The sequence below is a fragment of the Pseudomassariella vexata genome (assembly GCF_002105095.1).
Source record: "Pseudomassariella vexata strain CBS 129021 chromosome Unknown BCR38scaffold_5, whole genome shotgun sequence".
Lineage (NCBI taxonomy): Eukaryota > Fungi > Ascomycota > Sordariomycetes > Amphisphaeriales > Pseudomassariaceae > Pseudomassariella > Pseudomassariella vexata.
Genome location: NW_024467960.1, coordinates 2812114 through 2833581, shown reverse-complemented (window position 1 = coordinate 2833581; position 21468 = coordinate 2812114). Strand labels below are relative to the sequence as shown.

The following is a 21468-nucleotide window of genomic DNA, read 5'->3' as shown; positions in this document are numbered from 1 at the left end:
GATACTTGGCCTGGATAGTATCTGCAGCCATGAATTTGAAGACCTATGAGATAACCTTCAGGTATTCGTGGACAAGGTAAAATGTTCAATAATATATCTTATATATTTGCAGTATCTTCATGCTTTAGCAACTGCTAGTTATTTTCCATTATATTCCAGTCTCTGTAACGAGGATACCACACGTCTCACAATATAATAGTCAGGTAGTGCAAAGGGTAGCTAGAAGTAGGCCAGTGTATGGGTGCGTATATTGCAAGACTGAGTCTTGTCAGATAGGGCACCTGGTTCCTAGATTCAGAAATAATATGGCACTAGAGAAGACTAGTGTCACTTAAAGTTCAGACGGCGAAATGAACCCCTCTTCCCGAAAGTAACTCCAAAGTTCCGGTCCACTTAGGGGTCAGACACCTGAACAATGTACCTCCGACATGTCCTAAAGAATCTATAAAAGGCAGAGCAACGGCAGTTCGCGAGAAGAGAACACAGACAACAAGACACCTCATTCATATACAATCTTACGCACTTCTGACTACTCGATTGGACACACGTGATATTCGACAATTCTTGAAGAATCCAAACTAGGTGCGAGCGTCTCGAGTTCTCCTCTTAAGCTGGGCGGTTCCGGGGTTCTACCGGATCGGGGCGAATCCCTCCCGACTCAGCTTGTCAGCTGAGACCGGCCCGCCGCAACGGCTCTTTCCTTACAGTCTCGACTATCCAGACGGGTGGACAGACACAGACGTAACATTGATCAAGTGCATTGGCCCCGATGACTGCGTATATGATCACCAGCTCCGAATCTATGTTTTCGCTACAAGGATACCGGCAAGAGAAATCACTTTTTAAATAAAGCTATGGTCTTGCCTGGAAGATTTGGAGAAGCCGCACGGCAGCGGGGGAACGACACAGAGCCCGCAAGTGCTTCATGATGGGAGGTCTTCTGTAGTGATTGGCCAAAACTATTGCACTAGGAAGAAGTGGTCGACGCATCAGCAAGCCCATCGCAATTCATAGAGTAGGAAAGACCCCAGCAGTCGGGAATTCGAATTCGGCGTACTCGCGCTCAATGCCAACAAGGAGCTCACACTGTTCCTGATTTAGACACGAATGGGACGCCGCGTGGATGTGTCGGGTCTCAAATGTCTTTCTTGGACGCCTGTCTGATCAAGTCTGACAATCTCAGCATGGCAGGAACGTTGTTCGGAGGCGGTGCAGACGTCAACTCTCATTAATAATGACCCAACACAGTCTCCTTGCTCATGGTCGTGGCCAATGGCCGCATATACTGTCTTGATGTCTTGTTAGCTCGCAGGGCAGATATGAATCGTCGGGGCCTGGCGGGAACTCTGCGCTGGATATTGCCACGATGTCGGATTGCGTCAATATGTCGAGTGCTATACGAGTTCCCTTTCGAACCCCGACATCGATGCGGTCGATGATGAGGGAATAACAGCTCTTAATTTGGCTATGAAAAGAGGGATTTCTTATTGCTCAGCTTTTGTTTGAATTTGGAGCTGAGGAAAATTACATGGACCATAGTTTCATGATGCTCCAAGGGGAAAAGTCGTTTTACCTGCCCATCGGCTCTTCACAGCATTGAACATCCTACATACATGGAGTATCCCACTTACAAAAGATAACGAAACCTGACATATCGACACCTTTCGAGTTGTTGAACCACACCCCCGCAAAAGGCAAGTGGGCCCACTCTGGCAGAATGTGGTCATATTGGATTGTATAAGGTCCGACACGTGTACTAGTGTGAATCCGCAGACGCTGCGGTACGTCAGTCGCACGCCACTCAAAAAGACGCCGAGGTTGGAAGTCGTCGGCGGCTATCCCAACATCGCCTGTTTCTTGCTCTATCATGGTGCTGATGTTTTCACGGCCCGAGGCCAGATTCTCGACAGGACTGCGTTTGAGGGTGCTGCGGAGCATCAGAGGATAGACATGGTCCAACTGCTTTGGAATGCTCTGATGCGAAGGGCTTCGATCAAGGGGGCACGAGGCAGTCTCGATGGAGATTCGGAAACTTGGAGAGTCACGGACGAGGGGATGTGTAGCTCTTGTTGCTTGTTCATCAGGATACGAGGCTTTCTCGCGGTGCCAAATTAAGGGGGAGTAGGGTAGGTGGGAATACGACCTCTCGGGTATATTCTCTTCTCCTGTCAAGTTCGCACGAGCAATATTACCATGTTTGACTCGCAACTCACGACTCATGTTACGTGCCCCAGGCACACCGCCTGTGTGCTGGTTACAGCGCTTGGGCCAATTGCCCATAGGTAGCCCTGCCGTAGCTGCAGCCTTTGGGACTCAGTCTCATCATCATCACCAATACAACCCTCTTGCCTGTATTGCCAACAACTCATCAACGACATCGACCCTAAAAAGGAAGTCCCCTGCTTGGTCACACTATATGGCTCTGCAATCCAAGGTATTTGCGATTCCTGCTCGATGGAAAATTTCAGTAGTACATAATGAGTTGCGTCTCCAACTAGTCCATCGATATTGCTAGACGGATAGGGGTGGTGACCTGTCTGCCACATTGTGGCTGTGCATATCCACCCAAGTACACAATAATGTTTGAACTTCGCCACGGCATCTGCTCTTTGACATACTTCTCATGTCCGGACTAACGACCACTCGCTTTCTGGCGGCCGACTAGGGGACGATTCGAGCTTCTTGAATCCCACAGCGACTGAACAAGAATTCGTTCATCAATCATTCGATTGTCATCGAGGCACCTTGTCTACGAATCTGAAGGTATTACATCGTTCGGCCACATGTCGGAGCGGCTCCACCGAACTTTTACGGGTGGTCCCATTATGCGGTCCACTCATGCCATAGTCGCGAACAAGCCAGTCGCCCTTCTGGATAGGAAACATTGGGCCCTGATGGGTCTGTAGGGCTGGCACAATGGATCCGTGTCTATGGATCCGTATCTTCGGATCTTGGGCGCGGCAATCATGGGTGCTCTTGATCCCGGTTTTGCCTTGCTACTTATCAGTGAGCCTGCGCCGCTGTCCGACTCAGCTGAGGATTCTGGAAAATGTCTGATATCATCAGTCTTCTCACCCGGCGAACTCGACAAGTTGAATCGAGCTGACTGTCTACACAGCCAGGTTCGCCGGCCCTCTACTGTTAACATAATGTCGACAATGGACATAAAACATCATCCCGCTCCGGAAACCAGCTCGATGGGAACAAAAGAGTCGGTGATCACCGGCTCAACCGCCGGCCAATCTCCCCAATCGCCACCCGAAGCATCTCCGCCACCAGACGGCGGATTCAACGCCTGGCTTCAAGTCTTTTCTAGTTGGTGTGTCATCTTCTGCACCTTCGGCCTCGTCAACACCTTCGGCGTGTACCAGACATACTACGAGGATGCCCTTCCCGACAGTTCATCCTCCGACATCTCCTGGATCGGGTCCATGCAAGGATGCATTCTGCTCTGCGGTGGCATGATCTCGGGGCCTCTATATGACGCCGGGTACTTCGTCGAACTCATTTGGGGCGGACTATTCCTCATCGTCTTCGGCCAGTTCATGACTTCGCTCTGCACCACGTACTGGCAAGTTGTGCTCGCTCAAGGGCTTTGCATCGGCGTCGGATGCGGAATAGTGTTCCTCCCATCCACTGCCATCATATCGCAGTACTTCTCCAACCGTCGCTCCCTGGCAACGGGTATCTCCTCCTCCGGCTCGCCTCTCGCGGGCGTCATTCTACCCATTGTCTTCAATCAACTCCTCCAAAAGGTTGGTTTCGCATGGGCAACTCGATGCATCGCCTTCATCCTCCTAGCCGTCGCCATAACCCCCCTCGTGTTCCTGCGGACTCGGCTACCGCCCTCGAAACATCATAGGGCATTGGTTGACACGTCGGCTTTCAAGGAAGCCACTTTTCTCACGTTCGCCATTGGTGGGTTCTTTGCTTTCGTGGGGCTCTACATCCCTTTCTTCTATATCGAGCTCTTCACTCTCGAACATGGTCTGGCGTCGAGGACTTTCTCGCCGTACATGGTGACGTTCATGAATGCTGGCAGCATCATTGGTCGGGTCGTGCCACCTTACATCGCTGATCATACTGGCGCGCCGGCCTTAGTGATGGCCACGATGTCGTTCCTCTCTGCCGTCTTGGCTTTCATCTGGCTGGGGATCCGCAATTCGTCCGGTATGGTCGTGTTCGCGGTCTTGTATGGCATGATCTCGGGCGGCGTGGTTAGTCTCCAGCCCGCTGGGGTGTTCAGTTTCACTTCGGATATGAGTAGGGTCGGCACGAGGCTGGGGATGACGTGCTTCGTTTCGGGTATTGCGGTGTTGATAGGGAGCCCGATTGCGGGTGTTATTCTTGGAGATGGGAGGGAGGCGAGATGGAACGGGTTGATTGGGTTTACGGCGGACTGTCTATTGATTGCTTCCGGGCTAATATTGGCGACTGGCTACGTGGCACTTTCGAGGAAACGGAGAATGATGCGGGAGTGTGAGCTGGCGAGTTCTACGGAGATGGAGGACTAAAGAAGAAAAGAATTAGATTTTCTCGCTTCATCTCGTTGCATCACATCCAGACATGCCGCATGCGGATATTGAAACTTTCTCGACGTGTGACCGCGAGCTTGAAACAGACAGATGCACACCTCATTTGAGTCAGTTGGTTTGTTGGTCTCATGGGCACTGCACTGGTTGGAATGAATGCACGAGCTTGATCGGGATAAGGGGGAGCTTTCAGGCTGTCAGCAAAGTTGACCTATTGAGAATCCGCTGCTTTCCAAATGGACAATGATGTACCGCGCTCGGCTTTTGCGTAGATTTTACATCAACATAATCCATCGGAATATGCATTCATGTTTCGTGAACAGTATTTCCGCATTCCGAACCCAATTCCTGGCTAATACAAGGGGTGACGCCAAGTAGTCTGCCAGGGCCGGATCTAGTAACCACCACAACCCTCGCTTCCAAAACACATGAACCCCGGCATCCTTCCATTCTGAGAAACCCAAGATTCCAACCCTCTTGGTTAGTTGACACTCCTCAGTTCCAGCAGGCCGGCGAATTATACGTCGAGGATTCTTGAATTACAGTGAATTGCAGATCTGGGCGTCCCAGGTTGTTTGGCAAGTGGGCAGAAGAATTCTGTTTTGCTTAATCATCATATACGTAACATACAGGGATCTACAAATGTCATGGTCGAGACCCATATCCTGGTATTCCAGGGTCGGTACTCCGGTTCGTTATTGGAATCCTGAGATAACGGTGTCTCGGATGCGGTAGTAGGGCTCCTCCTAGATATAACTTTTGCGGCCAGATCTATGTGTAAGACAGTCGCAGCAGTCTTTCCTCTTCTGAACGAGGAATTATTGTCTATGTTGGGGGTTTTCATCGGGATCTCAAGTAGGATGCATAATAAGCCAGCCCGTTTCAACTTGAAAAAAGACTCCTTCCAGCAGAAAAACGGATTGATGACCATGGAGCCTTTGGAGTCTGACATGACGGCACGCGCTTCCGATTCTGGCTTCGTCAGAATGGTCTTCGAATATTCAAGTAGTATACCTTATACGTTAAGCGACTTTTTTTTAACTGTTGAACAAGACTATCGCGACCAATTAGTCGGTATCAACACACATAGTAGGTTAATGACCACAAGCTTGTACATCCGTAACACTAAACTCAACCTTGGCCTTTCGATTCCCCAATTTATCTACACTTGTTGAGGACTAACCACGAATCATATCCACGAATATAACTTTTCTCCGAGGAAAGTAGCCGAAGAAAGTAGCCGGGGTAAGTTGAGGGGTCAACACGGCCCTCCAATCATCTCAATATCGCATGCTGCCGATGCATGGGTATCTTGACGTGATATCACTTCGCCGTAACATCATCGGGATCTACTGGATCTATCATACCCGCTCCTCCCCGTTTGAGCCCTTATCGGCTTCCGACTCCGAAGCGACCTGCCGTACTCTACTTTCTGATGCTATATGATGGCTCACAAAACTGCATACAGGATATGCCTCTCATTTTGCACTTGCGATGACCCATCAACTCTTCTGCGTACTGCAAACTGAACTACAAGAGGAGTTCATGAGAGCAGGCGTCCGAAACCCCATCCGTAACAACGCCGATCACCCTACCTGAGGTCGACAGCAGCCAAGATGGACGAGAAACAATTGCAGGTTCCCACTGCACCGAATCCAATCAAAACAACGACCAAAATTCGAGAAACATTCTCAAGAGACTTGGATGATGCGTATGAACTTTACAGACGACAGGATTCTACGGATATCGACCCCGACGAAGCCCGTCGGGTGTTGAAGAAGATCGATTGGCATGTCTTGCCGATCTTGATGATGACGGTTAGTCGTGTTTCCAAGCCATTCTCTTATATCATCGATGCAGGAACTGAGATGAAGCCGATATTATATTCAGTTCCTGACATGCAGTTTTGCTAACTTCCACCACTCAGTACATGCTCCAGTTCCTCGACAAGTCAAGTATCAACTTTGCCAGTGTCTATGGTCTCAAACAAGGCACAAACCTACATGGGCAAGACTACTCATGGCTATCTTCGATCTTCTACTTCGGTAAGCCCATCTGCCAGTTTGCATCAACCCTCGCTAACCAGCACAGGATATCTGTTCGCCCAATACCCAGCCGGCTACCTCCTGCAACGCCTCCCCATCGGCAAGTTCATCGGCAGCACAGCCATCGGCTGGGGAATCCTCGTCATCACCACGCCCGCATGCAGTTCATTTGCCGGTATAGCCACGAACCGCTTCCTTCTAGGCGTGACGGAAGCTGTTGTGAACCCAGGATTCGTCCTCATCATGGTATTTTCCCTTCTTCTTCAACCCGACAACCTTTTTCTCTTCCTTCTCCTACTGGTGATTGAGTTACTGACGGAGATTCACAAGGCAATGTGGTACAAGCAACAAGAACAGCCCCTCCGCCTCGTAACCTACTACAGCATGAATGGCGTAGCCGGCATCTTTGGCGGGCTGCTCGGCTACGCCATTGGCCATATCACCTCGGGCCTCCCGCAGTGGATGTACGTGTTCCTGATCTTCGGATCCATCAGCTTAACCTGGGGCATTGGCTTCGTCTTCCTGATGCCCGATATACCGTCCTCCGCACGGTTCCTCACCGAAGCGGAGAAAGTGGTCGCTGTGGAGCGGGTGGCGGCCAACCGCCAGGGCGTCAAGAATCACCATTTTAAAAGGTACCAGATGTGGCAGGCCGTAAGGGATCCCAAGACCTGGATTCTTTTGGTCATGTCGATTGCGGCGCAGATTCCGAATGCAGCGCAGACGAGTGTAAGTTGCCCCCTTTTTCTGTAGTTGTTTGCGCCGGGACTGACTGGGGTTAGTTCACTTCCATCGTGTTGGAAACCTTTGGCTTTGATGTGCTCGAGACGCAGTACATGCAGATCCCCGGCTCTGTCATCCAAATTGTGTCCCTGCTGGCATCCGGGTACATCAGCTCTCGCTTCCCTAACATGCGATGCGTAACGATGCTCGTGGGCAACACGATCTGCGTCATCTGCGGTGCCGCTCTAGTTGGGCTCTCGCCAGGCCCAGATGGCACCGACAACAAATGGGGCAGGCTCGTTGCGCTCTGGTTGTGCTCTTTTCAGTCTGTTGGATTCAGTATGAGTTTGACCATGGTGAGCAGCAATGTGGCTGGGTATACCAAGAAGCAGATTACTGGGGCTTTCCTGTTTGTGGGATACTGCATTGGTAATATCATTGGGCCGCAGACTTTCATTAATAATGAAGCACCATTCTACCATTCGGCATATATCGCGTAAGTCGTTCCTCCCTTTTGCTATCTAGATGTCTCGTGGCTCACTTATATGTGGGTAGCATTCTGATTGGGTACTCCGTCAAGACGGTCATGGTCGTTGTGTTGTATCTGTTTATGTGGAGCGTGAACAAGAAGAGAGACCGGGAAGCAGCCACCTCAGGGCATTTGACTGCGGAGGAGGAAAAAGCGGCCATTGAAGCCGGGATGCAAGATGTCACAGAAATTGACAACAAGGGCTTCCGCTATGTGCTCTAGCATAGTAGAGAGTTTGCAGCGTTTGATTGAGGTAGGCGCAGTGTGACTTCCTGAATGTTCTCATGGGAGAAGTTCGAGTCCGATTGCATTAAAGTAGATGTAGCTTGAGTCCGTCAATGCACCCACCTCTCCCTTCATATTGCTACATCATATTAACATGATGCTTGCTTCACCAGGCTCGACATTGCTATAATTGTGACTTCCGACACTCGTAACCAATCTACAATCAACTTTCAACAACACCTGACTGAGAACTACCAGTGATTTACCAATATAGCGTTCTTTTTCACCTTGAAGTCAACCGGGACAGGGCAGATTCACTGTGGCCGGAAAAGTCCTTCAGGCATATCCAACCCAACCAACCCACATTTTGCCAGACTTCCTCTGAAAGAGCTGAAGATCTATCTAAGCCGAAGCACTCACATTGCCTTATCATAAAAATGTCGCATCCATCATGTGTCTACACGCCGCAACTGTTGGTGCCGCGCACGACATCGACATCGCAACAATCAAGAGCAACCGAAGATCGCACAAAAAGAACATCTTCACAACCCGATGATACCCTCACGCCCAGAGATTCTCCTCCTCCTCCATCCATACATCATAGTACATCGCGCTACGTACCTTCCATTCGAGTCCAGCCACCATCCCAAGACGAGCCAACCTCGCGCCCTCCATCTCACCAACCCCGAAAAATGGACACTGCGTCGCAATCGCAAGCAGAATCGCCTTCAAGACACCGCCATCACCACAGACGCCGCCGCCGAACATCAGAAGACGATCGAAAAGATCGCTCAGAAAGACAATCCCCTCACAGACCAAGACCAACCTCGCGCAGCACCTCCCGCTCCCGCCCCTCACAACGGCATATCTCTCGATCCCGGCATCCAAGCAAAGATCATGCCCCCACACACAACAATAGATCACGCACCCGATCAACCTCAGGCCATGCATCATCCGCGTCCCGCGACTCCAAAAACGCCTTCCACGCCGGTCTACAAGACATACTTCAAGGCCTCTTCGGCCACGGCGCCCAAGGGCCCAGCCCAACAGGGCTGAAAGAGCTATCCGACGATTTTGGAGACTTGATCTTCGGCGCGTTGCTAGATAAGCTCGTCGATGAGCTCCGGGAGGGGCTATTGGAGAGATTGCTCATCGAGTATCTTGAGGAGCTTGTGGCTGAGGCCGCTAGGGGGGTTGTGGGACATCATTTGAAAGAGAAGGAAAGAGGGAAGGGAAAGTGGAAAGGGAAGGGGAAGGGGAAGGAGGGAGGGAAATGGAAGGGGGCAGGGATTGAGGAGCTCATCGTGGGGGTTACGAAGGAGGCTGTTGGGAGACAGAAGAAGGGGAAGGAGCGTGGAGAGCGTGACGGAGATGCGGGTAAGGAGAACTGGAAGCAGAGTTTGCTGAAGAGGGCGGCGGTTATGCTGGCGAAGAGGTTTGCGAAGTAAGGGGAAGCCGCGAATCGTCGACTGGTGGTCCCAAATGGTACTTTAGGAGCATATTCCCAAGACGTGATGGGGTTATGATACGTTCTTGTAAATTCTGCTTCCGGAACAGCAGTTGGCTCTTGCGATAAGTTTGTGTCGCGGTCAGGCCTTATCTCGTATATCTCTCTTGATAAGAGCGACAGTAGGTTTATTCATTAATGCTCACTGTTTCACGGCCTGTATATAAATTTGGCAAGAATTGTGCCTTTCCCGTGTGAATCAAGTCCAGATCAACCCTTGTGTCCCTTATACCCGTAGATGCCGTCGAGATGCTATGAGTCGTGGTCATTGACTCGGTCTAAACTACTGCACGGATGTCGTTGAGTCGTGAGAAACATGTACAACCTGTGAGGGCTCTGGCAATGCCGTAACCTTGCGTTTTCCGTCTTTGTTAACTTTCTGTTGTATTCGAGCTTCGAAACCGCTACTCGTCCTCCTATTTGCCAACTGCCCCACATATTCGGCCGGCCAGCACCGGCAAATCATGCTATCATCTCCGCAGCGAGTCGTGTTTCTTTTCCCCTGTTTCGAAGAAGCCCAGCACCATCGGTATTACCATCTGCGCAGTCGGCTGTATCCAGCAGATGCTAAATCTTGTATCGGTCTCTAGTCCGTTCATTCGACCATGGCATCGGAAGCTTTGTTCTCCGCATCGCTTATCTCCCCCGAGACCGTCTCCGCATTCCCCGATTCCTACAACATCCGTCCTTTGCAACGTGATGACTACAACAAAGGTTTCCTAGACTGCCTACGAGTACTCACACACGTTGGAGATGTCACCGAAGCCCAGTTTCAAGAGCGCTTTGACTGGATGGTCACGCAAGGCAAGGGCGTCCACTACATCCTGGTCATTGAGCACGAAAGCCGCATCGTGGGGACGGGAGCTTTGGTAGTCGAGAGAAAGTTGTACGTCATCCTTGCAATTTTCTTAGGTCTCCGCAAACTTTTGACAAGGCTGATACTGCTCGAAGTATTCATGATCTCGGCTCTGTTGCTCACGTCGAAGAGGTATCCATCTTGGAAGTCTTTCAGAGTAAGGGGCTTGGCTTGAGATTGCTGAATGCGCTTTCGTCAGTCGCGAAGAATGTAGGCTGTTACAAGTCGACTCTGGGGTGCAGCGAGAAGAATGAGCCGTTCTATGTCAAGTGTGGGTATGACGGAAGTGGACGGATCATGTCCGAGTATTATGAGGAGGCTAAGTCGGGTTATGAAAGGGGTTGAGGCGATTTCAGACTATGCATTGAGAGGGTAGTTGCCCGTAGCCTCTGCACTGTTTAGTTTCTGGTTTCCACGGTAAGGGGGGGCCTATAAGCTTGCTAGTCCGGGGTCAATTTATCGGACTTATTGCAAGCTATAACAAAGCATGAATTGATTTTGTCTCTATTCTCCCAAATTAGAACAAGTTAAGGTGGCCATAGGGGCCTTAAGTACAGAAAAGTTTTATTGATGACAGCGGTAGATATGATTTCACTGATATAATCCCGTGTTGATCACAGAGCCGTTGTCTTAGAACTGGCAGCTAATCGAGATATACTGATTCAAGGGATAATTTTGCCTATAAAGGTCCAACCCTACTGGTGTTTCAAAATGCCAGGGGTTGTGTCAGCATGAAGGCTGCTAAGCGCCGGAAGCACGACAGCATACGAGCTATCTCGACCATGGACGAGGACGAATAATCAATGCAGTACTGGAACCAGACGGAACGGATAGTGGGGAATCAGGCGATACTGTTGTTATACACTCGTGGATGGTTTCACTAAGTTACCTATATCTGGCTAGCTTCGAGTCATCAAGTTTTGTCTGATATCGAGCAAGCCAATCACGACATAAACCCCTCCTCCAACCAACCAATGTCCAGGCTATACATCACCTCTATCCATCCGCATTTTTCAATCGACGACCGAAATATAATGAACCAAAGAAATAGTTACCATCCATGAAAGTCATCACGAAGCTGCTGCCGTGAATAGCTAGTCAATCCGCGGTGTGGAAGAATATTCAACGCGAAAAGGGTGGAAGGTGGGAAATATTGGGCTACAGACGAATATGCACATGGGTTAATTGTGTATAGCCTTTAGATATTCGCAATTCCGGCCTGCCATTTCAACCATGGACTCGATTCGGGACCCCTTGCAACTACTGCTACCCTGCGTTCAGAGCCCATCCGTATCACCTCGCGTTAACACGCTCGTTAATAACTGCAAGTCACAATATCAAGCATGGCCTGCCATGCGCACAAAACATCTCATGTATAAATTTCCCACCCGCTCGCCTCGCCTGTCTCACTCGCCCGAAGAAAAAAATCTAGCCGGGTATCAAAAGGGAAAAAAATAACCGTAAATACTGAGCATCTCACCCTCGTCACAACAACTTTTCATAGAGCTCAGCCTTGTTTCCTTTCTTGTCCTTCTGTCTTGACAAGGCACGAATCTACCCTCGTCCCATTCCCCTTCACTTTCGGCCATTGTCTACAACCCATTCCATGAATACTTCGTCTGTTTGATCTTGGTCTCATCTGTCTCGACTGTCCAAGCTCCCAACGGCGTCACGTCTCTCTCCTAGGTCCTTGTGACTCTCTTCGACTTCCTCCTTGTGCCCATCCACCGATATTACTATGAGGTGGAAAGTTTTCACGTACAGTATATCTGTCTCGCGTAGGAAAGAGAGAACTGACACATTACTGGTATCAGATATTAGGTATTCGCGGGTTGTAGTTGCATTGCAGTCGCATCGTCATGACATCATCCGCCGTCCCCGCGCAACGTTTCAGTTGCGCGCCATTTCCTCCCGACTGACAATCAACCTCAAGCTTGCACCAAGCTTTCTCCAGACGCGGAAGCCTCCAAAGCGGTCCCAAGAACTGAAAGGTCCAACGGGAGAGTAAGCTCAACCATCGATAGCTACCTTGTTGATTTTTCCCGGGTATGATGCGGTAAATCATTTCCCCAACACCATATCTGGTGGGAATTAATTGGATAACCAATAAGACACTGGGCCCATTGTGAGAGTCCATCACCTGCCATTCTCGCTCATTCCGTCCCCGTAGACGGCCTTGGGCGCTGTGCTACAACTTCACGAGCGTAAAACTCGACAAGCATGGTCGCATAGGCCTCCAGGTCTTCCACGGCCACGGAAAGACGGAAGTCATTGAGGAGGAGAAACTGGAGTTCGAGATGGTTGAGCTCGGCTAGTGGCAGACCGCCAACCTGGAATCCGCACATATTAGCATCTGTGCCAGCCCAAAAGTACAAACTTGCAAACAGCAGGAGGTAAACATACCTTAGCATATCTCGAGTTGGTGTAAAACACATCCGAGAAAAACTTGCTAGCACACGTCACACCGGCAATGATCAATCTGTGAATGTTGAAGCTATCAACCACAAAGTATGTAGCTGGTGACGGCGCCTGCCGTGGCCCTGATTCTTTGGCACTTGCCGGCTTGGCTCCGTTGTCATCATCCGCAAGGTCGGAGTCGGTTTCATCGCTATCGTCGCTGGTCTCGTCCTTCATGTTGGTATCCACGATGCCGTGCCCGCTAGGCTTTGAAGGTGACGCTGCAGCCACAGGTTGTTGTGAAACCGACTGCCGCCTCGTCTCCTCTGCCTCCATCACCAGATTATTCACGCGTTCTGTCATGCGGTCAAAATAGACTAGCAAACTCAGGAAAACCTCATAGGTTGTCGGACAGTACTTGTGAATTCGACTCAAGTAGCTCAGAATGGTTATGGCAGGGACATTTTTGCCGTGGAAAGCAAGCACCGAGCTGCTCAATGGGCTCATGGAGGCGCCATCATTGTTATGGCTGGCGGCCGTCTGTTGGTGCGCCGCATTTCGGTGCAAAGCGTCGTGCTGAAGGTCGTTGGTGGTCGTTATTTTGGTAAGTAACGCAGCCACCATCTCGATTATGTCCCCGATCGGCATACCGCTGATCTCATACTTCATGGCCTGCAGGGGAGGATCGTTCAGTATGCCTGGTCCATTCCCGCTGTTCATCATATCGGCTCTCGCCAGACTCTGAATGTGTGCGAGATCGCGCACGACTATTGTGTGTCCTTGCGGGGTGGATGCATGATAGGGTTTTGCTCGCGGCGGAACTGACTTGTCGGTTTCGGCTTCGGCGTCGGCTTCGGGCGAAGGTTGTTGGGTAGGTACGGGATTGGCTGTAGCAACTGCCGCAGCAGCTGTTTGTGTTGCGGATGCCATGTAGGTTGTGGGGCTGTTATCCTCCTGCGCTCGTTGACGAGCGGATGATGGATTTGGCGAGGACGAGTCCGGCGGCGAAGGAAAGCGCGATGCCCCGCCGCTAGAGGACACCGGCTTCTGCTCGCCTGTCGCTTCCGCTTCTGTCGATTCCCACGACCGCTTGGATGGGGTCGTGCTTGACACAGACGCTTGTCTGTAGCGTGTGGGTGATGTTGGCGGACGCGATCGCTCTTGCGGAGCTGGAGATTCCCTCGGTCGACTTATCGAGCTTGATCGGTATCCTGTTTCTCGCGTGCGCGGATGGTCGTGGTGCAGTGCTATCATGTTGTGGTGCAACCGTGAGTGATCCGCGGCGTAGTCCCCGATTATGGCAGCCATAGCATACTATGTTCGCGGGTTTCGTGGAAAGATAGACGGATGATATATGGGGTGCGGAAGTTCGAAGCAGCGATCAGAGACTGGAAATAAATTGTCAATATTAGTGTGATTTCGACTCTCGAGCGGAAGTGACGGTGTTTGACGGTAGAGCATTGGAGAGCGACAGATGGGGTGGGGGGCATTTGGGCAATGGAGCCCCGTCAGCCTAACGCGGCATAATGAAAAGACATGGCCGGCATAGTTGTCATTTCTCTGCTACAGTAGTACATGTCGCACCGCAGCTCCGACGACGGCAGTGCGCGACTGGTGCCACATCGGGACGTGAAGTGGAAGAAGGTGGTTTGCCTCAGGCGTCTTCTCAAAGAGCCGTGGACGGGAGACAAAATAAAAAGCAGCGCGAAGGAAGGGCGGGGTTGGTAAAGGCAGGCCAAGCTGTGAGGTAGCAAGGCAAGGCGCGTAGGCTCCTGATCATGACGGTGCGATGCAGGTAGTCGTCGGATCAGATAGGGCTTTCTCGGCATCGTCATCGGGCCACCACAACTTCTCTCGTCGTCTTTTCACAGCAATAGCGACGGCGTCACTCATTCTCTTCAATACACAGGACGATTCACCGGACGACAAACAGGATAAGGGAAGGAATGTGCGATGACGAAGCAGAGGGGGGACAAAGCGGCTGAATGAGGAGTTGGGGCTTACTGTTCAGGGTGGCAGCAGAGATCAGGCAGGATGCACTTGGCTCCCAACGCAACGTGATGCTGATGCGATCTTGATGGATCAGCTAAGATCACCAAGTAGAATAGAGTGACAGGTATGTTAGGTGTTGGCGACTTGAATATGATGTCGCACACGTTGTCGTAAGGTATTGACGCAACCCGTAGAGCCGCGGTCGATGATGTGGAAGGTTTGGAGTGGTTGAGGGCTAGATTGGAGTGCTTGGGTTTGGTTTGCGAAAATGGAGATGGACCCCAAATGTGGTGGTGGCGGCGGCGAAGGTTTGAATCAGGATACGTCAGGCAATTATGCACGGTTATGACATAAAGACCGTCTGTTGGTCAGTTCTTGGGCCCTCTGCGGAGAGGTAAAGGGCGGTCGGTCGCCCGGCCAGTCGCGATTAGGATAAAAGAGGATGAAGATGCGGATTAAAATAGATGGAACACATAGAAGCAGTCAATCATTCAACCAAAAATAATGCAAGAACAGCGCGATAGGATGGAGGAAGACCAAAAAACACGTCGGTATCCCTTTGACCGGCAGGATAGAATTGGGAATGGAGAGTGAAGGGGGAAAGAGAAGCAGCAATGCTGCTGAAGGTCTACGGAGTAAGTACTGCAGGAGAAAAGGGTCAGTGAATCAATCTATGCGTCTCGCACATGTTTGTGATGGATGGGATCGAGTCCGTCCTCTAGCTGGCTGGTTGCTTGCGCTGCCGGCGGATAAGGTGGACACGGCATGGCCATGCGAGATCTGGGCCGAACGAGGCTGTGCAAGTAGCAGAGCCGTCGCCATAATCTCATGATACGGGCCGAGCCACGCAGACACAAACGGAGGAGAACATAAAGCGCGTTACTCACCAGGTGGAGTTATAGATTGGTAATGGCCAAAGTCTCCATGTTGCAGAGACAGGGCACGGAAGGAGATGGCGAAGAAGAAGTCCCATAAACTCAAGGACAATCCTGGGATGGAAGTGCGGTTGTTTGCTCTTTTGGTGGTATTTCCGGCTTTGGTCCCAAAACTTGGTTGGCTTCCTTTCTCCTGCAGGCGCACGTCCAGGTTCTTGTTGCGACTTGATAAGCAGCAGACTGGTTGATCAGCCTATGATGGGTACAGTATGACAGAAGACAGGCGTTAACAGGGCCCGTATTGCGTGATCCATCTTTGCTAATTTCAAATGCAAGCAGCTAACCCGCCTTTTTCTTTTAGCCAATTGCGTCTACTGTCCCCGAGTTGCCAGCAGTGATTCACCATGCGCATTTCCAGAAGTTGGTTTGGATATAGCTAGGGAAACCATACGTGAGAATGATTCGAGAACAGCGCATGGGGTAATAATTTGGTTGCGGTTATTTTTCGCCGCACCGCGGAGTCCAAAATTGATGCGATTCAGGGTTCGAGTCATGGCTCTGCAGCGCGTAAAAAGAACAACCTTGGAAGGCTTCTACGCATATCAAAATCTTGAAAAGCGGCATCTCGACTTTCGACACTGACGTCCAAATCGGTCCAAAGATTCCACAATACATGACCCAACATCCACACCTGTGGATCGAGATTCCACACCCACGACTTCGCTCTCTCCACCGCCAGGACGTTTTTGGAACCCCTCAATCAATCAATCGCCAACTCCCGGCCGTCTGAGCTGCACGCACCAGCCAACGCTGCATCCGAGCGAGGTCCAATCCCACGCGATACGCCTGTCGTGCATCTTTGTTGTCTCTCTTGTCTCTGGCCCAAGCGCCCACTTGGTGGCCCAATCTGGACTCGAGAGGGCTGGCTGACATGGGGTTTGTTTGTGGACGGACTGTATTGCCACTGAAGCTTGAACCATCTGTTGATCCGTAAGGGGGGGCAACCTAGCAGCCTCATAAGAAGGCGCACATCCAAGTTCGCCTTGCTTGCTAGCTGTTACCAGGTGCACCGCTGCTCGAGAAATTATCGCCTATGCCCATTAAGTCAGCTCAAACAGGGAGGCATCCTGTGCCCAGTCTCCAGCCTCGTCATCACCATTGGGCGGCCGCTAGCGTGGGTTGATGGCAAAGGCATCCCATGTCTCTTCCTTCTCTCAATCTTCGATGCTTCTGGCCGATCCATCGCATGGCACCTATCTTCATAGCCGCAACACAGGCAGGCAGACACCTGCACAATAAGAACTACATCTTTGTAACCATGACTTGAGCATACCCAAATCCAAGTACGTAACGAACATGGCACGGGTCGCCGTTCCATCTTCTTTCGAAACCACAGATCAGCATAGATGGAACGTGAATTGCAAGTGACCCAATTCGTGGTCCATGAGGGGTCCTGCATCCGCAAAACTGGACTAGCAGGTCCCCATCGCCAGCTCGGCAATATCGCATCATGATTCGCCAGAACTGTTTCTTCACCGCTTGATGGTCCTGCTGATGCCAAGGCCATGGAACTTGCCACGCTGCGATCTGGACGCCGAAGCTGTCCAGCTGTGATGAAGCTTCCGGTGCGCGATGGATTTAACAAGTGTCACGAAATGTCGAGCTCGCTGGACATCGAGGATTCAGGGATGGGCGACGATGACTGTTCTCATGTCCGCCATTTATTGCTTCCACATTGCCGTACCAGCTGAAGCCATCACGAGCAACTGCCCTGCATCACTGTAGATGCTTTCTTTCGTTGGCAAGTATTGTACAGATTTGTCTTCCCATCGCATTCCATCCCCTTCCCAACGCGCTGCTGCCTGTCCTGGCGCATCTAATCATGCCGCACCTTGTATTCCTCGTCCGGAAGGTAGAGATGTCTGTCGGCGCCCTTGGCCGTCAAGACCACCATGCGAATGACACCACCGGAACTGCCATCCCATTTGATAGCCTCCTGCAGAGCGCCCTTGACAAAGTCCACAGCTTCCTTCTCCTCCATACCCTCCTGCCAGTTCGCGTCGCAGTAACCGTAAATGTACGTCGAACCCGAGCCGCCGATGGCATAGGATTGCTTATGCAGCGAGCCGCCCAGGGGAATCGAGTAGACCTGGCCGCCGTGTCGCTCGTCCCAGCCTGCGATGATGAGTCCTGCGCTGTAAACAAACCACGTTAGCTATTGTTGTGAAGAGGCGATCGAGCAGTCATGATGGCGTACCTCAAGCTGTCCTTGTTAGCGTAGCAGATCTCCTGGAATATGGCGGCGGCAGTCTGTGTCGTGGGGTTCTTGCCGTTGCGCATGGCGAACATGCCCAGTTGGTATTGTACGATGTCAGCAACGGCTTGGGTGTCGGCTGCGGAGCCGGAGCGACAGCACCAGATGGTATCGTGGACTCGGGTCAACTTGTCTGTCACTCGGTTCGCAATGTAGGCTCCCGTTGTAGTTCTTGAATCGGCACCTGCAATCACAGAGAAAGATGTTCAGCTTCGTTTCCCGGGTGTCGGTGTATAGAGCGACAGGTTGGCGCAGGCGAAAATAAAGTGAACATACCCAGAATGACACCATCCTTGAATGTGACTGCCATACTACAGACGATATCAGCATCGGGCGGGGGGTTGGGGGTGCTTCGCGATGTTGAAGCTCACATGGAGGTACCCAGGCTAGATTCATCAGTCAGCAATCATCCACAGATCAACACGTCTTTTGAACTGACTTGACTTCGCCCTTCTTTAATCGGTCCATGTCGACGTGAATGCCATCTAGTAGAACCATCCGTCAGCCCTCAATGGTCTCTCCAGCAAGCGCCCATACTCCATCCAAGCTATTCGCACCTTCATTCAGTACGCCCTTGTTGCCGAACTCCATTTTGAATGCCGTCGTATGAATGCGAAAATCGACTGGTCGGTTGGATTGAGTGGAGATATCTCGTATTTCGACAGCAGTGGGAGAGTTCGTCGTTGCTTGCAAGGCAATCGTGGTTGTTCTGGAGGAAATGGGAAGCTTGGTCTTCAGGTTATGGAAAGCTCCGAACGTCGTTGTAGCTCAGGCAGCTCACATACGCGTTGGCTAGCCTGGCGGGCCGAGGCTGGCAAGCGCAAGTATCGGAACGCGCCACGTGCGCTTCGCCTTCAGCTCAGCCTATATGGAAGGCTGAGCCGCTGAGGTCTTATCACGTTAGGCTCTCATGCATTGTAAACTCATAATTTCTCTTGGTGGATCATCTGAATCATTTTCGTCATATAGTGATTATCATTCCGACTTTGGTGTAAATATTCACAACGGTCCAACGTGTACGGGCGGGGAGCCCAAACAACAACAACACGAGTCCGGCATGACGCCAGGGTATGCGAGGATCTGTTATATGCAGTATGCAGTAGCATCCAGCCCACAGAATCTAATACGCCTGCCTCTTCAGTCACCTCGGTCCATGAGGCATCATCACTTGGGCATATCTCGGCCCAGACATTCTATCTACAACAGCATTAAGCAATCGCAGCCTCAGAAATGTGGACGGCATTCTCTGGCATGGCAGAAGAAGAACAGCTCCGTATCTCCTTGTCCGAGCCGTGCAAACACGCCGTTAAGTCAGAATAGGGGCATACCAAAGTCCCTTTTGTCTGTGGCAAGAGATACTCTCAGAGGCTTAGGACAGCTACCTCGATTCCGACCGCTTTGACCCGCGTCAGGGAAATGACCCACGGCAATGAATGGTTCAATAGTTAGATGTCTGCCAATTGTACAACAATGATATTGCCGAAATGATCCTGAACATGTACCCCAAATAGATCCAAAAAGTTCATAAATATTTTCCCAACACCATTCGCCATGCTCCAAAAACATCACCACATCAGTTCGCTTCTGATAATCTACCAAATCGTTAGCATCCCCAATTCATCTCCTCGACCTCCCACCATCTTGGGACGACAAAGAAAAACTCACCCGTCCTTCTTCAACTCCCCCGACTCCTCCTCCGTCTCCGCCTGCCCTTTATACTCTTTCTTTGCCCCCTTCGTCTTATCCTCCTCCCCACAGCCACAATCATAGAAATCCCCAATCTTGTTGCAGTCGAACAGCTCCTTGTGCAGCCGCTCGTTGACCTGGTTGTGTACAAAGCAGGCCCAGCCTGCCGCCGAGTTGCGCGACCCCACCTGCGGTGGGTACTGCTTGAGCATCGACTGGAAGTGCTTCGCGCAGTCGCCGCAGGGATAGAGGCGCGAAAATAGCTGGATGTACGATTTCAGCGCTTGGCTTTCGTCTGCGGTCGGCTTCTCCGGAAAGCGCGCCATCATTGTGTGTAGGAGCTTCCAGGAGGCGCGGCCGAGCTCGGCTCTGTGAGAAGGTGAGCATGTTAGCGTTTGTTGTATTACTGGATAAATCGGGGGTGATGATTGAGTTTCAACAGAGCCGGTGGCTGCACTGTAACCAAACAGCTGGGCTCTCGATTCCCAGCCTCTCGATTCAAAGAGTTTAAGCGGAAAAATGTTGTGTATACGTACTTTGCGGTGGCGTTCTCCAACTTGGGTGCAATCACATCGCCCGTCAGAAGCTCGCTTGTGATCTCCAAGCCGGCCATCTTGGACTCAGTGATATCGACCTTATTGGGTTTCGAAGCGGTCGTTTTCGTGTCAGTTGACTTGGACTCGCCCACCGCAAGATTCGGACTCGTCGCCTTCGAGTCCGACACGACCAGGTCCGGTGCACTGCTTTTGCCTTGTTGGCTGCTCGTGTCGACGGGCGCGGTCCATTGTTGCGGGACTTGGTCGGTCCTGCTGCCAAAGTTCATGAGGAAAGAAAGGCTGAGGAAGGCAGTAATCGCCAAAATGACGATCACCGAGAGGTGCCGCGCCATTGTGTGTGTGTGTGTGTGTGTGTGTGTGTGTGTGCTGCTCCGTATGTGGATATTCCGGGGTTTGTGAATTGACGTAGGGGGGTGGACTCGTGCAGCAATCGAGAACGTCTTTGTTTGCGTCGAGGACAAGTTTGTCCAAGGGAATCTGGCGAAGGCGAAGGATGATGGAAGAAAGGAATGATTGAAGAGTAACTAGCAAATTGAGAAAAGCAAGGAAATGGAGTAATTGAAGTTTCAGGCCCAACATGTGATCGTGAAACCATAGGAGGAGTCGTTCGTCTGAAGTAGATCAGCACTTAATATTACAGGGTATCTTCCGATGGGGCACAGCATCTGCTAAATAGCCTAGAAACGGTTGGCGGCACCATTCCCGCTTCAGGTGGGGTCGCTTTCTGCCACATTGTCATCCAAATACAACAATTCCTCTCACCGCCTTGGCCCTTCAATCGTATGGCCAATCGCAGGCGTCTACTACAACGGAAGGAGTAGGCTGGTATAATGTATATTGTTGAGGTTGCACACGACTACTAAATCGCAGGTTTGAACTCTTTGAAGTATTTAGCAATGGTGCCGATGTCAAGATAGGGGTATGCACGCTCTTCATTACCCCTTTTAACACCTGAGAAGCTGCGAACCCGAAGTAGAGCCGCATGTTTTCAGCCTCCAGCCCAATGTCCCGATGGACATAGATTATGTTCGAGACGAGCTGCTTGTTGGCGCTATTGCAGTTCTGCCCCTCGCCCGTCACGCTATTGCATGTTCCAGGATCCATAGGTTCAAAATCGACATTAACATCAACCATCATGCTACACCACGCAACATGGCAAACCACTTCTTTGTGAACAGAATGCATGTTGGCAGGATACAATTCCAACAGCTATAGAATGACAATTGTTAA

At 51.1% G+C, this 21468-nt stretch overlaps 8 protein-coding genes across 8 annotated transcripts; 4 read left to right on the top strand and 4 right to left on the bottom strand.

Annotated features, from left to right (window-relative positions):
* Nucleotides 1–1522: 1522 nt before the first annotated feature.
* On the bottom strand, nt 1523–2601 carry BCR38DRAFT_183671 (uncharacterized protein). The gene has a single exon (XM_040853955.1). The coding sequence runs from the start codon at nt 2278–2280 to the stop codon at nt 1606–1608; it is 675 nt and encodes a 224-aa protein (XP_040717557.1). The 5' UTR covers nt 2281–2601; the 3' UTR covers nt 1523–1605.
* Nucleotides 2602–2613: 12 nt separating this feature from the next.
* Nucleotides 2614–4827, top strand: BCR38DRAFT_430768 (major facilitator superfamily domain-containing protein). The gene is made up of 2 exons (XM_040860061.1): nt 2614–3006; nt 3067–4827. Exons 1-2 carry the CDS (start codon nt 2931–2933, stop codon nt 4512–4514), a joined length of 1524 nt encoding a protein of 507 aa, XP_040717556.1. The 5' UTR covers nt 2614–2930; the 3' UTR covers nt 4515–4827.
* Nucleotides 4828–6030: 1203 nt separating this feature from the next.
* BCR38DRAFT_367348 (major facilitator superfamily domain-containing protein) lies at nt 6031–8188 on the top strand. Its single transcript, XM_040857244.1, has 6 exons — nt 6031–6349; nt 6460–6577; nt 6624–6823; nt 6908–7306; nt 7360–7796; nt 7856–8188. Exons 1-6 carry the CDS (start codon nt 6149–6151, stop codon nt 8049–8051), a joined length of 1551 nt encoding a protein of 516 aa, XP_040717555.1. The 5' UTR covers nt 6031–6148; the 3' UTR covers nt 8052–8188.
* Nucleotides 8189–8491: 303 nt separating this feature from the next.
* On the top strand, nt 8492–9502 carry BCR38DRAFT_484207 (uncharacterized protein; the record flags this gene model as incomplete). The annotated part of the gene is made up of 1 exon (XM_040863722.1): nt 8492–9502. One exon carries the CDS (start codon nt 8492–8494, stop codon nt 9500–9502), a length of 1011 nt encoding a protein of 336 aa, XP_040717554.1.
* A 546-nt stretch (nt 9503–10048) lies between these two features.
* On the top strand, nt 10049–10997 carry BCR38DRAFT_523338 (acyl-CoA N-acyltransferase). The gene is made up of 2 exons (XM_040865256.1): nt 10049–10447; nt 10513–10997. Exons 1-2 carry the CDS (start codon nt 10167–10169, stop codon nt 10760–10762), a joined length of 531 nt encoding a protein of 176 aa, XP_040717553.1. The 5' UTR covers nt 10049–10166; the 3' UTR covers nt 10763–10997.
* Nucleotides 10998–12570: 1573 nt separating this feature from the next.
* BCR38DRAFT_340065 (cyclin-domain-containing protein) lies at nt 12571–14068 on the bottom strand (the record flags this gene model as incomplete). Its single annotated transcript, XM_040855748.1, has 2 exons — nt 12571–12747; nt 12821–14068. The coding sequence occupies 2 exons, from the start codon at nt 14066–14068 to the stop codon at nt 12571–12573; spliced, it is 1425 nt and encodes a 474-aa protein (XP_040717552.1).
* A 3147-nt stretch (nt 14069–17215) lies between these two features.
* Nucleotides 17216–18905, bottom strand: BCR38DRAFT_430759 (nucleophile aminohydrolase). Its single transcript, XM_040860060.1, has 6 exons — nt 18553–18905; nt 18435–18480; nt 18367–18381; nt 18272–18306; nt 17939–18179; nt 17216–17876 (listed from the first exon to the last, which is right to left on the bottom strand). The coding sequence occupies exons 1-6, from the start codon at nt 18584–18586 to the stop codon at nt 17558–17560; spliced, it is 690 nt and encodes a 229-aa protein (XP_040717551.1). The 5' UTR covers nt 18587–18905; the 3' UTR covers nt 17216–17557.
* Nucleotides 18906–19656: 751 nt separating this feature from the next.
* Nucleotides 19657–20570, bottom strand: BCR38DRAFT_339892 (Erv1/Alr family protein; the record flags this gene model as incomplete). Its single annotated transcript, XM_040855732.1, has 3 exons — nt 19657–20050; nt 20218–20294; nt 20409–20570. The coding sequence occupies 3 exons, from the start codon at nt 20568–20570 to the stop codon at nt 19657–19659; spliced, it is 633 nt and encodes a 210-aa protein (XP_040717550.1).
* Between the last annotated feature and the right edge of the window lie 898 nt (nt 20571–21468).

Bases quoted from the DNA above. Each gene is read 5' to 3' on its own strand.
- BCR38DRAFT_183671 (XM_040853955.1), bottom strand. From the start codon at position 2,280: ATGGGCAATTGGCCCAAGCGCTGTAACCAGCACACAGGCGGTGTGCCT.
- BCR38DRAFT_430768 (XM_040860061.1), top strand. From the start codon at position 2,931: ATGGATCCGTATCTTCGGATCTTGGGCGCGGCAATCATGGGTGCTCTT. The intron at 3,007-3,066 runs GTGAGCCTGCGC...TGATATCATCAG, and splicing joins TTTTGCCTTGCTACTTATCA to TCTTCTCACCCGGCGAACTC.
- BCR38DRAFT_367348 (XM_040857244.1), top strand. From the start codon at position 6,149: ATGGACGAGAAACAATTGCAGGTTCCCACTGCACCGAATCCAATCAAA. The intron at 6,578-6,623 runs GTAAGCCCATCT...TAACCAGCACAG, and splicing joins ATCTTCGATCTTCTACTTCG to GATATCTGTTCGCCCAATAC. The intron at 7,797-7,855 runs GTAAGTCGTTCC...ATATGTGGGTAG, and splicing joins TACCATTCGGCATATATCGC to CATTCTGATTGGGTACTCCG.
- BCR38DRAFT_523338 (XM_040865256.1), top strand. From the start codon at position 10,167: ATGGCATCGGAAGCTTTGTTCTCCGCATCGCTTATCTCCCCCGAGACC. The intron at 10,448-10,512 runs GTACGTCATCCT...TACTGCTCGAAG, and splicing joins TTGGTAGTCGAGAGAAAGTT to TATTCATGATCTCGGCTCTG.
- BCR38DRAFT_430759 (XM_040860060.1), bottom strand. From the start codon at position 18,586: ATGGAGTTCGGCAACAAGGGCGTACTGAATGAAG. The intron at 18,180-18,271 runs GTATGTTCACTT...CTGTGATTGCAG, and splicing joins CAAGGATGGTGTCATTCTGG to GTGCCGATTCAAGAACTACA. The intron at 17,877-17,938 runs GTACGCCATCAT...GTTTGTTTACAG, and splicing joins GCTAACAAGGACAGCTTGAG to CGCAGGACTCATCATCGCAG.